The following is a 16,305-nucleotide window of genomic DNA, read 5'->3' as shown; positions in this document are numbered from 1 at the left end:
ACAAAATCTGGAGACAATGTACTGTAGCAATCTTGAGTTCAGGTGTTGACCCCTGGTCTATACCATACAAAAAGACTTTTTGAATATACTAAGAGCCCTGTAAGTTCTTGGAGGATTGGATACATCAAGGGTGTGTGGCCTAATATGCAAATGAGTTCCTGCTACAAAAAGCCTCGCAAAAGGTTATTCAGAAAGGCACCATACATATGACAAGCCAGGGATGTCAAACATGCGGCCCAGGGGCCAAATCAGGCCCTTGGAGGGCTCCTATCAGGCCCCCGAGCAACTGGCTGCCATCTGCTTCCTTCTTTCTCTCTCTTGCTTCCTTCTTCATCACAGCTTGCTTTGTCAGGCATGCTCAATCGCACAGGAGCTACATAACAAAGTCTCTATTTTCTCCCTTGGCTGAGGCTCCTCCCTTGGGGAGGAAGCGGGGAGGGAGAGCTTGCTTTGCCAGCGTCTCTCAATCACACAGCTACAGAGCTAAGCCTCTCTCCTTCTGTTGGCCAGAGCTTCTTTTGCTCAGTTCCCTGGATTGCATGGGAGAGCTATAAAGAAAGCACCATTAAGACCAACAAATGATAATGTTTGTAGCATGTTTTATTTTAAGCTTTTAAAAAATCTTTAATTGTGTTTGCGTTCTCTATAAACGTTTACATCTCTGCTCCCTAGCATTACAATGATCTGGAACACTACAATTTTGTGTGAACTTGAGAATCTGTATGAACTTGAGAATTTGTGAACTTTGGACTTTAACTTCTGATTCAGCAACTTTGTACTTTGAACATATATATGAACATATGAAGCTGCCTTATACTGAATCAGACACTCAGTCCATCAAAGTCAGTATTGTCTACTCAGACTGGCAGCGGCTTTCCAGGGTCACAAGCTGACGTTTTCCCCACCTATTTGCCTGGACCCTTTTTAGTTGGAGATGCAGGGGATTGAACCTGGGACCTTCTGCTTGCAAAGCAGATGCTCTACCACTGAGCCACCGTCCCTCCCCAAATTACTCCCAATTACTTTGTAATTGTTAACTGTGTATTCTGGATGTTGTAACTGTGTATTCTGGATGTTGTAACAAACTGTGTAACTGGATGTTGTAACTGCAGCCCTTGAATAATACAAAACTTGTGAAGTTACCGTTTTTAAGCAGATGTAAGATTTTTAAAAATGTTGTTTTGAATGGCCAGTTTCTGTAATATATATATTTTTCAGTGTGAATAAGTTGCATTATTAAGAGAAAACATGGTAGTTTGAATAACTTTATTTTGATACCTGTTACAGCAGTTGGCTTTCAGTTTGCATGTCTTAGGTTGACACTCATGGTAGTTTGAGTAACTTTATTGATGCCATTAGAGCAGTTGCTCTTTAATTTGCTGGTCAGTGACCTGGCAGCTACATTCTGGGCCACTTGCAGTCTCCAAAGCATTTTCAAGGGTAGCCTTATGCAGAGTGAATTGCAGTAGCCAAATATGGAGATGACCATTGCATGGATCAGTGCAGCAAGGTCCAACCGAGACAAAGAGCCAGCTAGTGGGCCTGATGTAGGCAAAAGACACAGAATGTGTTACCATGGACAATTACTTATCCAATGATAGTGAAGAATTCAACCACACCCTGAGGCTGTTTACAGACTACTGCTGTCAGCTGGACACCATCAAGTTTTGGGAGTGACCTTCCAGCTAGCATCTCAGCCTTTCCCAGCTACATGCCCTTTGTCTTGGATGGATTCAACTTCAGCCAGTTCCCCCTTAACCACTGGACTATTGCATTCAGGCACTAAGAGCCCTGCTGCTGGCTGCTTATGCAGCAGGAGGAAGAGCTGAGTGTCATCACCATATTGTTGGCTCCTAACTCCAAACCTCTGGACAATCTTGGCAAGAGGGTGCGTGAATATGTGAAATAACATCAGACAGAAGATCAAGCCCTGTGGGACTCCACAATTCAAATCTCATCAGGAAGGCCTCTCTGATAGTGTCCCTGGAGGAACAAAGAGAACCAAATAAGGGGCAGTGCCCCGCAGGACCAAATGGTCAAGTGTATCAAATGCTGCTGATAGATCCATAAGGCTCAGTAGCACCAACATGTCTTTATCCAAATGTAAATAGAGATCATCAACCAAAGCAAGCAGTGCCATCTTAACCCCAAAGCCAGGCCTAAAGCCCAACTGAAAAGGGTCTAGGACAGATGTTTCAACAAGGAAAACCTAGAGTTGCTCAGCCACTTTTATTCAGTTACCTTCCCCAGAAAAGGTACATTAGACCCTGGGCCAGAATTGGCCAGCTTTTTTTTTTAAATGTGAGGGTTTCTTTAGCAATTGCCTCCTTAAGGGAGCTGGAAAAACAGCCCTGTGAGAGAGACAAATCAAATTAATAATCTGTCTCAAAGGGCCACTTACCATGTTATGCCATGATTTTCTCAGCCACAAAGGACAAGAATCCAAGGAACAATTGACTTCACAGATTTCAGGATCCTGTCAGTATCTGCAAGGATGTGCAGGCCAAGAGTACAAAAAAGAACAAGAGTGAAGCCCCTATCCCACTACTGTTACCAAGTTTGGCAGCCAACTCCAAGTGGAGCATAGAGACTTTATCTACAAAAAAAATGTTGCAAGTGAATCATAGACTAGGATCAAAATCAGTTTTAGGACAGACTAAGGGGTGATCTATTGTTGAACTGATCTAAATAACTGAGTTGGCCATGAGCTGGTGGATGCAAGGTAGGTGACACAATCTTTTTGCCACTTTCACTGCCACCTCATAGGCCTTCAGTTGGGCTCTATAGTGTGTTCTCCATCTTGGGTTTGTCACCACTGAGTTCATTGGGAGCCCTTAGAACTATCACTCTTAGCCTAATCTATCTCACATGGTTTTGGGGGAAATAAAACACAGAAAAAGATAAATGTGCACATATGCTGCTCCGAGCTTTTGACAGAAAGAGCAGGGTAAAAAGAAGTAACATGCTACTTGTACCAAGTAGAAAGCTTTTAAGCAGCTACCACATGACTCCTGATTGTCTGGACCCAATATAGCACATACAGTGTGCTATTCAGATAGAGGTGATATCATTCCTCTCCTTTCCCTCATCGTTCTCTGTAAAACCCATATGCATTTTTAAATAATAAAATTTTAATTTAAAAACTTTAATATCCCAGAGGAGCAGCAGCAGAAATGTCTGAACAAACTAACCCATACATTACAAATATATATATATATATATTACAGGACTAGCTAGCCTTGTCAAAATCTGTGTTATGTGACCTGTTTCATTAGCTGAGATGCATCCCCATGAGTGCAGCACTGGGAATCCACCTTCCTGCGCCTTGTTGGCAGGTCCACATACTAACCCTCAACACAGATTTGACAGGGTAAAAAGCATCCTGTGCACATGAGTGAGAGGCACTTGAAAACATTTGATATAGGCTATTAAATGTCTGTGTTAAGGATCTAGGGTATGATACAATTCACAAATGACCCACTCTGGCTTTGCCTGTGCACAGTCATGATAGAGAAAGTCTTAGCGGTATATGCACTTCTAATGCTGAGAACTTACAAGATCTGCCAGGAACTCATATCCAGTCCAGGACTATGCTTACAATCATGGTGGTCCTGGGGAGTTCCAGAATCAGAACAGCAGAAGGAGTGCCTCCCTTTATCATAGTGATCCAACAAGCTGTGTGCAATAAAACTGCTGTCAGTGTGCAGCATTTTACACACCTTGCAAATGAGGATTTGGCATTTAGGGCACATTTTCTCAGAGGGAGACTTTTCCAACAGACACACATCATCCAGTGGTGCTTTCAGCTTCTTTGAATTTTTTCTTTGCAACTCTCTTTTCTTCTCTTCAAAGACCAAATTCCTTTCCTGGGGGCTAAAAGGCCAGAGACAAAATAGTGATCAGAACAATCTGTGGCAAATCTTTACAGCCAACTACAACACTCTGTATTGCATGTGTGAGGTCACAAGTTTGAGTCTGACATTTTCAGCTAAAGGACAAGAGGCTGCAAGAACCTGAAGCACACTATTGAGCCAAAAATTAATCACTCTCTGTGTAAAGTAATATGTCCTCTTATCCATCCTGAACCTACTATCCATCAGTTTCATTGGATGCTCTTAAGTTCTAGTATTTGGGGAGAAAGAGAAAAATTTCTCTTTGTCGGCTCTCCACCCCATGCATAATTTTGTACACCTCTTATGTCCCCCCCTTAATCATCTCTTTTCTAAATGCAAAAGTCTCAGACTCTTCAACCTTTTCTCATAAGGAAGGTGCTCCAATCCCCTAATCATCTTGGTTGCTCTCCTCTGTACTTCATTATATTCTATGAGCCCCTGAAAAAGTTGCCCCTATCTTCCATTATTTCCCATAGAAGGAAGGCATTTAAAAGGAGCACGGTCCCTTTAAATGTGATGACCAGAACTCCTTTTGGAGTTCAATCATGCTTGTCACACCCTTGCTCCTGGCTCCACCCCCAAAGTCCCCAGATACTTCTTGAGTTAGGATTGGCAAACCTAAGAGGACCTAAACAATTGTTAATAAAGTTATTTAAAAACAGCCATAGTGGACACAACAGGAAAGTCCAGGTAGTTGATTTTTGAAGACTTGTGCAAGTGTTTATTGGTGTCTGTTTTTTTTAATGCTAGATTGGGAGAAAGGTTTGGAAAATGCAATTAACTGACGAAGACTGGGCCAAGATACAGGAACACAACTGTGACAGCTGCTTTAAGTGCTTCTTTCAAAAAAGCTAATTATATGATTTTGAGCAGATGGGATACAGCCCCCCCCCCCCCCCCGGCAGACTGAGCACATCTGCAACAAAAAGCAGTGAGGATAGGGGGAAAGCTCATTTAAGGCATATGTTGTGGTCTTCCTATATATGTTCAAGCATTTTGGCAAGAATAAATAGAGTAAAAACCATCACAAGCCATAATATTTCCCCAGGTTCAAAATTATTTGCATTCAATGATAACTGAGAAGGTACTGTGTTTTTCACTTACAGATGTATGTTAATTCATTTATTAATAACTGCAAAGTTATGCAGAGTCCCACACTGAGGGGGAAAAGTTTACATGGATGGTACAATTATTTTTTAAAGAAACTAAGAAGTTTCACACAGACTGTTCAAGGTCATTCAAAGAAAGTAGACAGCTTGGAACTTGGCTCCTTTTCCAACATCTGCAGATGGCAAGGAATATGAGTCTTTACAGGTCAAGAAGGAATATGTTTATTTTGTGACTATCTTATATTTGCAAGCTTCTGTGGGAATGGAGATGGGATAGGGAGGGGAGGAGAGTCTATGTTCTTGTTTTTTCAATGTTTATTTTGAGCAGTTTTTTCATATACAATATTACACAGATTAAAACACTCAGTTTTGTACAAAGATGACTTCTTGTCTTAGTTCTCTTCCTCATTTTTAACAGATACTTGCTATTGTACTATTTAATAATCAAGAGAATACATTTTGGACAATTTGGTGCAATTCCAAACTGAGAATCTGATCAAAATGCATTAAGGCTTTTAAACATGAATCATATTATTTTCTTTAAAATGTTTATCATGTGAAGCCTTTGCTCTGTTTGCTGTCTCTTCTTAAGCCTTGGAACATATATAAACATTTTACAAGAGTTGCCATGTGATTAGGGACAAATCTGTCCTGCTCTTTTGTCTCAGATGTCTGTTTAAGAACATAAGAGAAGCCATGTTAGATCAGGCCAATGGCCCATCCAGTCCAACACTCTGTGTCACACAGTGGCCAAAAATTTATTTATTTATATATATATGTGTGTGTGTGTGTGTATATATATATATATATATATATATATATATATATACACACACACACACTGTGGCTAATAGCCACTGATGGACCTCTGCTCCATATTTTTATCTAAACCCCTCTGTTTAATGTGTATAAATCATCAGGTGAAGGCTTTCCCAAGTACAGAAATAAGACCCATCATTTGCTCTGGACTGTAAGAGTCACTGCTCCTGAAGGACGTAGAACCAAAAACCAGATTAAGAGTTGGCAGTTCTACTTTTCACTCCTATCTTGTAAAAATATCCTGAAGTTTTAGCCTATATTACTTTATGCCCATTAGCCATTCCTGGTCTTTCATTTTGATCCAAATTAATGTGTACAACTCCTTTCTTAGGAGGGGTATCAGTTCAGCAAGAAAAAAATACTTACAGTATATCTTTTGAATGCCCAGAGAATAAATTCAATGTAGAAAGCTTTTTCTTCAAGAGGTGGCCATTTTTTTTCCTGCAGCGCTTTGCATCTCCTGTGCATTCCTCTTTGATTTCTCTCTTAGCTTTCCTGAAGCTCTGACCTAACAGAAAGAAATAACAGGTTCCAGAAGAATACTCAATAACATGTGCACACAAACCCCATGCATGCTTACTCTCAAAAGTCAATCTCTCCTTGTTCAGTGCAGCTTACTCCTAAGTAATCACATACTAACCTGCAGGCATCTCTGAAAAGCAACGTGGTTTTGGAAGATCAGTTTGTGGCTGCCTTTTGTCAGGTGAAGAAAGCTCCTGCTCAGGAGGATCCTAAATGAAAAAGATGTCTGTATTGCAACTTCTTTGCTTACAATAAAGGAAGAAATAGCAGTTAACTACCTGCACCTGTTACAATACTACAAAGCAACAGCAAGCTCTCTTCAAATTCAAGGATGGGAGCCTTCCCTGTATGCAGAAGGGAAGCAACAAAGTCCGCCCTTTTCATGGAAAAAGCACAAAGCCAGAAAGGAAAACACAGCTCAGGGTTCTGTTTATAAATAATTTCATAGCCAATCAACAGATTAATCTTCATTTCCGCATTGTGGCACAGCGTCTCCAGGAAAGATCCCTTTCCCCGCACTAATTGCATTAGTCTCTCTGCTCTCCATTTGATGTTTAGTAATTACATTTACGTTGGCCTGATGGACTTGCCTCCCCATTGACACTTGCTCTGGGTCACTGTTAAGTGCCGTGGGCTCATCCTGACCATTTCTCAGATTTAGAAATATTTCCCAATAATTATTTCCCAAGTAAGTAATTTTTTTCAAAAAACCCTACACATTGAAATATAATTACAAAGTATACTGTTAATTTCATTAAACTCTGGTCTAAAACAACATTATTTAACTGTGCTTTATTTTAAAAGCTAGCTATAGGTGAATTCCTTACTTTCTAAACCTAGGATTAGAGTCTGTGTGAGATAACTGTTCTCTGAGTAATATTTACCCCAAACTGGGAGTAACATCTTTTCCCACAAACTGAGGAAGGCAGCACCATGTTGCAAGGAAAAAAGCTACACTGAAAACGAAGACTTTCCATAACTACTCCTAGCTGCAACAACACCTACAGTTCACAGACTTTACAGGAAGCAAGTACACAGTCACACCTCCCTTTGACCACACCTCTGAAAGTGAAAGAAGTCTGTATACTTTCTACTCTGAGGAAGCAGAAACACCAGTGAACAAGGAAGGTTTTCAGTGCACACAAAGGGCAATTTAAACTTCAGGTCATAATCTGCCTATGGAAATTTTGCTTCTGCTTCTCTTCATTTGGGAGTGACAGGCTTTGGTTAATGCTCTTCTTTGACACCATGAGCTCCTGTTAACATGGCAGAGTAAAGTAATAGCTGCTTTTTTAAAGTCTGCAAACCTATTGAGTTCAGTGGACTTACTCTGAGTAAGCATGTATAGGTCCAAGTGGTATCTCTCTACAGAAGCATTAATACTTCAGGAAATCATCTGTTATCCTTATGCTATTACAATAACATGTTTTCAGATATCTTAATGGAGCTACAGGAACAAAAGCTTGTCATAAGAGCTAAGTCTCATGTATTTCCCAGCGTGGTGTGTGTGGGGGGATGTTTTATAAGACTCAGAATTTACTTTTGAGTAAACATGCATAGAATTTTTTTTCATCAGTAACTTTTTATCCTGCCCTTCCTTTAAGCAGGTCAGAATGGTGTACATTCTTCTCCCTCCTCTATTTTATGCACACAAAAATCCTGTGAAACTAGATTTGACTGACAGCGAGTGACTGACCCACAATCACCCAACACATTTCATGACAGAGGGGGGATTTGGTCCTGAACACCATGCTGACTTAGGCTGCTAAAGGTAAGTCTAATTTTTACATCCTTCTTTGCTCTGAAGTGCAGTATTCAAAAATCCACTCCATATTTTGTTATAGTTCCAGAATACCAGAACCTTGAGAGATTCTAAACCAGGGTTTACTTCTGGCTGTCTCTATACACCCTGGAGCTAAGCAAGCTGGAATCAAGATCTCTGGTGGGCGGTTTTCCCTTTTCTTGGTTCATGTTAGTTTGTTCTGAATAAAGTCATAGTCTGATGAAGTGCAGCATTTTCCATGCAGCTTTAACATTACAATTCCCAATATATATGTAAGATATAATAACAGCACTTGGTTTAATCAATGTAAATGTAGAGAAATGCCTTGCCTCCTGGAGAGGTGACAAGCAGGAGGGGGGGAGGAAATTAACCCCTGGCACTACAGCAGCATCTGAGCTAACGCTTAAGAGATGTTAATGGAGCTTCTTGAAGAGACAATGGGAACCCTCTCCTTCAGCCAGGAAACAGAGTGGGGAGGGCATTGGGCTAGATCAGCCCCAGAGACTGTCTCCAGAAATGAGCTAGAGATCTCCCAGAATGCATGGAGGTGTCCTAGAATTCCTCTCAGAAAGGAGGCTTCCTGGGGACAACAGGAAAAGGAGCCTAAACCTATAAAGACTAGGTAAAATGGGTGGAGTCAGGGGATTAATAAAAATGCTTGCTCAGAAGAGCACTGGGCAACTCTCTTTCTCTCTTGGAACTGGGACTTGAAGATAACAGACTGCTACTCTCCAGCCAGTAGCCTGCAGCCATATTTGACCATGTGGCTGGACCTGGCTAGATGCAGGAAGTCTGAAACAGCGAGGTATCATTAGAACATTTTTGTAACTTACTAAGCTTAGATGTGCCTGCTCTGCTTAAACATCTGGTAAAGCAAGTTTTTAAACCAAGGACAGTAGGATGTGTTTCAAACCAATTTTTATTTGATCTTCTGGTTGCTGACCCTTTATTTTACTAAGATTATGCTTGTAACCTTTCACTTTTTTTAAATAAATATTTTACTATTTTGAATGCTGGCAGTAAAGCTCTGTACCATGTAGTTCACCAACTGCCTTAGACTACACTACTATAAGAGGGGAGTCCTGGGAAGGCACACAGTTGGCAAGGGTGCCAATCCTTCAGGGGTCTCCCAAAGAAGGACTTTGGTCTCTGTGGCATCCAGGTGGATCGGGCGTCCTGTTCCTCTCAGTCAGGAACCCCTAAATTGCACACCCAAATGGCAGGAAGAGTAATACCCCCTTCCAGGAGTTGGCAACCCAAGAGGGAGCTGACAGGACTGGATCTGGAAGGCAAATTGGGCCAGTTTCATCACAGTATTAAAAGTGAACTTCTGAACATTCTACTTGAGGAGACTGATTCTAAGTGTGCTGTTTTAGTAATGTGTATAGTCTAGAACGAATTGAAAAGTCAGACAGTAAATTCCTCTAGTGTAAAAAGATGCAAATTGTTCATTTCATGTAAATACAGCTTCATTATCCAACTAAAACTAAAAGCTAGCATAGAAGAAGGATTTGGGGGCAGATTCGGCTTGATAGTTAAAGGACAATTGTACTTACTGAAAGCCCTGCTTCTACATTTGTATTATGTTGCATTTGCACAGGTGAAGATTCTCAGGGTAAAGGCCTGTATGACTTAGGGAAATTTACAATTCAGCTTCTGCAAGGAGTGAGACGTTACTAGGTGAGATGAAAACCTGACAGATGGGATTGCTGAAGACAGGGGAAAGGTCCCAGAAGGTTGGGTAACTTAGCAATAAGGAGCCAAGTGGCAGGTTGTCTTCTGGGTACAGAGAATGCAGTGGACTAAAAAAAAAGCAATATGAAGGGAAATTGAGTAGAAAATAAAGCTTGAGGGAAAGTACAGAGAAGGCAGGTTGTGGAGCTCTGAAGAAATCTCAGTGCTTATGGAGAAGTATGTTGAAACAAGAGAAAAGTGAGGGCTAAAGGGATAGGTGTCAGGCAGGCAGTGAGGGAAGGAAACACGTAGGAAAAGGGCAATTGGGGTATGTCACCAGTAAGAAGGAAATGGGTGAGTTAAGGAGAAACAGGACTGCTATGTCTAGATGCAGACTGGGAAGTTCTGCCTTTATCATGACAATACTGTGATCTAGGGAAGCAAAGCCCTGCCCACAATCAAGGGGTGGTCCCTTCTAGAGAGCATAACAAGCATCAGGGTCATGGCAACCTTTCATCTGTCCAGCTTAGTTTGACATTGATTTTATAAATATGCATGGCACTGTGTGTGTACTATCTGAGAATGTTTTTGAAGCTCTGAGCCCTTCGACTGATAAAAAATTACATATGTAATCCCTATCATACTAAATTTGGCCACTGTTACTCTAGAAGCTTATAGGCCAAGTATTGTTAGTTAAAATCAGGCTGTTAAAAATAGTTCTCATCCCTTGCAGCAATTCCCCTTTAGGGTGATTAACAATGGAGTCCTAATCAAAGTCACACCCTTCTAAGCTTATTGACTTCAGTGGATATAACTCTGTTTAGGAATGCATAGGAAGTCACAATGCTAAAGTGAAGTAGAAGCTACAGCTAGCAGAATTCTTCTATGCAGCTCAGAACTCCTTCACATTCCCTTGGGCCTTGCTTCAAATGTCTCTCAGCACACCATATTTCATCATCTTTGTCCCTGGGCTCCCCTTGCTTCTCTACTTCTTAGAGCTTCTGGCCAGTCCTCAACCTATCAACAGTCCTGTTCTTAGGGCCTCCATGAAGTTTTAATACCTACTGAACAGACAGTTTTTCCGGAGAGCCAGTTTGGTGTAGTGGTTAAGTGTGCGGACTCATATCTGGGAGAACCGGGTTTGATTCCCCACTCCTCCACTTGCACCTGCTAGCATGGCCTTGGGTCAGCCATAGCCCTGGCAGAGGTTGTCCTTGAAAGGGCAGCTGCTGTGAGAGCCCTCTCCAGTCCCACCCACCTCACAGGATGTCTGTTGTGGGGGAGGAAGGTAAAGGAGATTGTGAGCCACTCTGAGACTCTTTGGAGTGGAGGGCGGGATATAAACCCAATTTCTTTTTCTTCTTCTTCTTATCCCTTACAGAAGCTGGATAGCAGACAGTTTTGTTTTCTGAGCATTTGGAATGTTTGCAAACATCTGATGGAATCATACTAGCTCAGCCAATCCAATTCAGTTACACCACTTTGAGCTCCAAGAAGAAAATACAGGTTAAAAATGTAATAACACTAACTTTGCAGTAGAAGTGAACATTAAGAACATAAGGACAGCCATGTTGGATCAGGCCAATGACTATCTAGTCCAACACTCTGTGTCACAGAGTGGCCAAAACCCAGGAGCCATCAGGAGATCCACCAGTGGGGCCAGAATTCCAGAAGCCCTCCCAAGCACCAAGAATACAGCGCATCACTGCCCCAAACATAATGTTCCATCTATACGTCGTGGCTAATAGCCATTGATGGACCTCCACTCTATTATGTTTATCCAATCCCTTCATGAAATTGTCTTTCTTGTAATTGCCACCACTTCCTGCTGCAGTAAATTCAATGTGTTAATTTCTCTTTGGGTGAAGAAGTATTACATTTTATCTGTTCTAAACCTACTGCTCACTAATTTCATTGAGTGCCCATGTGTTCTTGTATTGTGAGAAAGGGAGAAAAGCACTTCTTTCTCTGCCTTCTCTATCCCATGCATAATTTTGTAAACCTTTAGCATGTCACCCCTAAGTTATTGTTTCTACAAACTAAAGAGCCCTAACCTCTTCAGCCTTTCTTCATATGGAAGGTGTTCCATCATTTTAGTTGCCTTTTCCTGCACATTTTCAAATGCTATAATATTTTTTGGAGGTGCGATGACCAGAACTGTACACAATATTCCAAATGAAGCCACATGGGGCATTATGATACTGGCTGATTTGTTTTCAATTCCCTTCCTAACAATCCCCAGCCCAGCATTTGCCTTTTTTTGTTGCCATCACACACTGAGTCAACATTTTTAGGGAGTTATCTACCATGACTCCAAGATCTCTCTCCTGGTCAGACCCCATCAGCATGTATCTATAGTTAGGATTTTTTACTCCAATGTGCATACCTTTGCACTTGCCCATGCTGAGCCTCATTTGCCACATTGATGCCCACTCGCCCAGCCTCAGCAGATCCTTCTGCAGCACCTCACAGTCCTTCCAGGTTCTCACAACCCTGAACAACTTAATGCCGTTCACAGACATAACCACTTCAGTGCTTACTCCCAACTCCAAATCAAATCATATTAAAGAATCTCTCTCTCTTGGCTTGACTTCGTGAACGAAGATTTAAGAAGGGTGCAGTAGTCCACGTCTGCTGCAGGCTCGCTGGTGGCTGACAAGACCAATGCGGGACAGGCAGATCCGGCCACAGTGGCTGCAGGGAAAAGTCTGATTTGGGGTTGGTGCTGTAGCAGTGCGATTCTTCCTCAATCTCCTTTTGTCCTCAAGACCAGCTATGCGTGCGTTCTCAAAGGAAGAGACATAAAGAATATTAAATTACTATATCCCTTAAAACAGTGGCTCCTAATCTTTTTGGCACTGGGACCAGTTTTGTGGAAGACAATTTTTCCACGGGCTGGTGGGGGTGAGAGTGCTAGGGTTTTTGCTGCCCCAGGCTGCCCCCATGCCCACACCCTGTCCCTGCCCCCCATGGGGGTCTTTAAATGAGGAGTAGGTAGGTCTCTGCCTTATTCCACGGCCCGGTTGCTAACAGGCCACGGACCGGCACTGGTCATAAGAACATAAGAGAAGCCATGTTGGATCAGGCCAATGGCCCATCCAGTCCAACACTCTGTGTCACACAGTGGCCAAATACACACACACACTGTGGCTAATAGCCACTGATGGACCCCTGCTCCATATTTTTATCTAACCCCCTCTTGAAGCTGGCTATGCCTGTAGTCACCAACACCTCCTGTGGCAGTGAATTCCACATGTTAATCACCCTTTGGGTGAAGAAGTACTTCCTTCTACCCATTTTAACCTGACTGCTCAGCAATTTCATTGAATGCCCACAAGTTCTTGTATTGTGAGAAAGGGAGAAAAGTACTTCTTTCTCTACTTTCTCCATCCCATGCATTATCTTGTAAACCTCGACATTTCTCCAAGTCGACATTTCTCCAAGCTAAAGAGCCCCAAGTGTTTTAACCTTTCTTCATAGGAAAAGTGTTCCAACCCTTTAATCATTCTAGTTGCCCTTTTCTCGACTTTTTCCAATGCTATAATATCCTTTTTGAGGTGCGGTGACCAGAATTGCACACAGTATTCCAAATGAGACCGCACCATCGATTTATACAGGGGCATTATGATACTGGGTGATTTGTTTTCAATTCCTTTCCTAATAATTCCCAGCATGGTGTTGGCCTTTTTTATTGCAATCGCACACTGTCTTGAGATTTTCAGTGAGTTATCTACCATGACCCCAAGATCTCTCTCTTGGTCAGTCTCTGCCAGTTCACATCCCATCAACTTGTATTTGTAGCTGGGATTCTTGACCCCAATGTGCATTACCTTACACTTGGTCACATTGAACCTGGTCCATGGCCCGGTGGTTGGGGACCCCTGCCTTAAAATATATAGACTAAAAACAGGAGATGATTAGAAGTAAGTTTCACTTTTCATTCTACCCTGTACAACATCAGGGAAAACAGTTACTGTGAAATGGCTAGCAATTATTCTTATTCATTGCCATGATACTAGCATCTTAAGAACTGCAAGCTATTGAAAGTCTATCAAAGCAAGGGAGATAGCACATCTAGCCTTCATTGTCCCAAAGCCTTGGTCAGATGGGGAAAATATCACTTCATTAGCTACATCCAGCATCTGGTGTGGCCACTCAAGCTCATAATCCATTACAGAAGTGTTCATAATCACATTCTTTTCCAAGGCTGCAATTCTATGCTGATTGACCAGGGAGTGAGTTCCACTGAAGTAACTGAGTCAGTTCCATAGGTCTGCCTGTTAGATACATAGGGCCAATCTGTTAATCTCTGACATAAATAATTGGACTCTTGAGTGCAGGTCTTAGAGTTAGTATGTCTCTTGAAATCACTTCAGTGTGTTTAAAAGGGGAGGTATTTGCGAAAAGGATCTAGGGGTCTTAATGGATAATACGCTGAACATGAGTCAACTGACATCTTATGCCTTCAAGAAACACGCCTAAAACAACAAACAACTCCCCTGCTTAATTTAAAAAAATATCCCTTTCAATACCAAGCCTGGGGATCATCCAAATCACGTGGTGTAGCAGTACTAATATCTAATAACTGTAACTTTATCTTGGACTGTATTGAAGCAGATCAAAGGGGACGATATATTTTTGTTAGAGGTCGGCTTAATGGGCAAGACTACACTGTTGCATCATTTTATGCACCTAATCAGGACCAAATCCAATTTTTAGATGAATCCTTACCATTATTGCAATCCTTTACTAGAGGTGAAGTAATCCTTGCAGGAGATTTTAATCTCATTTTAGATAAGAAAACTGATAGATCTAAACCTCCTACAAAAAGAACCTCTACCTCAGGTCTCACTACTGAATTCAAAATAATAATAGATAAATTTAAATTTTATGACATTTGGTATATTCAACACCCAACCGAGAAGGATTATACATATTATTCATCCTGATACAATGTATATACCAGGCTTGATTATATATTTTTATCTCCCAAATTATTAAACTTAGTTAAAACTTCAGACATTGGTGAAAAGCTATGGTCAGACCAAGTGTGGGTCTTATGTTCCTTATACGGGCAGAAAATAAAACACAAATGCAATGATTGGATGTTAAATTCACATCTTTTAATGAAAGAGTCAGTCAAACTTGAAATCTCGCAGGCATTAGTGCACTACTTTCAGGAAAACAACAAATGTGGAGTCTCCCAATCCGTAGTGTGGGATGCAATGAAAGTGGTGGTAGAGGCCGTTTCATTTCAATTTCCATTTGATGTAATAACGAAAGGCTTTTATTGCAAAAAGAGATTACGGCTAAAATTTATTCACTAGAACAGCAACATAAATGAACAGGAAATAAAAAAATTACAAGCAATTAGAACAGGAAAGAAAAAAATTAAATTCATTAATAACAACCCAAATTCAGAAGAAATAATTTTTTTAAAAAAAATAAATACTGGAACACACCTCCAAAAACATTAAAAATCCTTTCATGGAAAATTAAAAAAGAAGCCTCATCTAAATTCATTAATGCGATTAGAGATCAGAAAGGTCAAATTCATTATAAATCAGATCAAATTATCAAAACCTTTGTAGGTTATTATACAAAATTGTATCAAACTACCAACCCTCCTAAAGAAGAACTTCATAAGTACCTTTCTTCAAATAAATTATATCAAAAACTTTCAGAAAAGCACAAATCAGATATGGAACAACCAATAACGACCCAGGAAGTGCTAGATATTATCAAAAGATTAAAAAACAAAGTTCCTGGCTCTGACAGGCTACCAGCCGAATTTTATAAGACGTTTTCTGAATCATTGGTGACTCCTCTGACTAACATTTGTAATGATGTTTTAGAAAATGGAAAAATACCACAAACGTGGACAACAGGTAATATTATTGTTTTACCCAAACCAGATAAGGACCAGTCAATACCAACGTCATATCGACCCATATCCCTGTTAAATCAGGATGCAAAAATTTTTTCAGCAGTGCTTACAGTCAAATTGAATACATTTATAACAAAATACATCAATTTAGACCAGACAGGGTTTATGCCAAACTATAATCTTGCAGATGCAATCAGAAAGACTTTGTATATAGTTAATTATGGTAGAATCAAAAAAATACCTTCAATAATGCTGGCCTTAGACATAGAAAAGGCATTCGATTTCCTAGAAACAAATTACTTATCGATACTTTTAAATAAAATGGGATTTGGAGATCAATTTTTACATGCAATCCAAACAATTTATGCCCAACCCAAAGCTAAACTGAAAATGAATGGACAAGCTTCTGATATGTTTCTGCTGACAAGGGGTACAAGGCAGGGCTGCCTGTTGTCGCCAATCCTTTTCGCTATTGTGATAGAACCCCTAGCCAATGTGATAAGAAGCAATTCTCAAATTAAGGGATTTCATATTAACAATAAAAACTTTAAAATAAACTTATTTGCGGATGATGTCATTTTATTTTTGACTGACCCCTTAAATTCATTGCAAGAAGTT

The 16,305-nt window shown here is 40.7% G+C and overlaps 1 protein-coding gene across 1 annotated transcript; it reads right to left on the bottom strand.

Annotated features, from left to right (window-relative positions):
- Nucleotides 1-3,113: 3,113 nt before the first annotated feature.
- Nucleotides 3,114-7,418, bottom strand: LOC132574055 (uncharacterized). The gene is made up of 4 exons (XM_060242163.1): nucleotides 7,228-7,418; nucleotides 6,462-6,552; nucleotides 6,188-6,329; nucleotides 3,114-3,873 (listed from the first exon to the last, which is right to left on the bottom strand). Exons 1-4 carry the CDS (start codon nucleotides 7,318-7,320, stop codon nucleotides 3,552-3,554), a joined length of 648 nt encoding a protein of 215 aa, XP_060098146.1. The 5' UTR covers nucleotides 7,321-7,418; the 3' UTR covers nucleotides 3,114-3,551.
- Between the last annotated feature and the right edge of the window lie 8,887 nt (nucleotides 7,419-16,305).

This window comes from Heteronotia binoei, chromosome 6, assembly GCF_032191835.1.
Source record: "Heteronotia binoei isolate CCM8104 ecotype False Entrance Well chromosome 6, APGP_CSIRO_Hbin_v1, whole genome shotgun sequence".
In the NCBI taxonomy this organism is placed as follows: Eukaryota; Metazoa; Chordata; class Lepidosauria; order Squamata; family Gekkonidae; genus Heteronotia; species Heteronotia binoei.
Note: the sequence above shows the minus strand (reverse complement) of the source record. Positions and strands in the feature narration are given on the sequence as shown.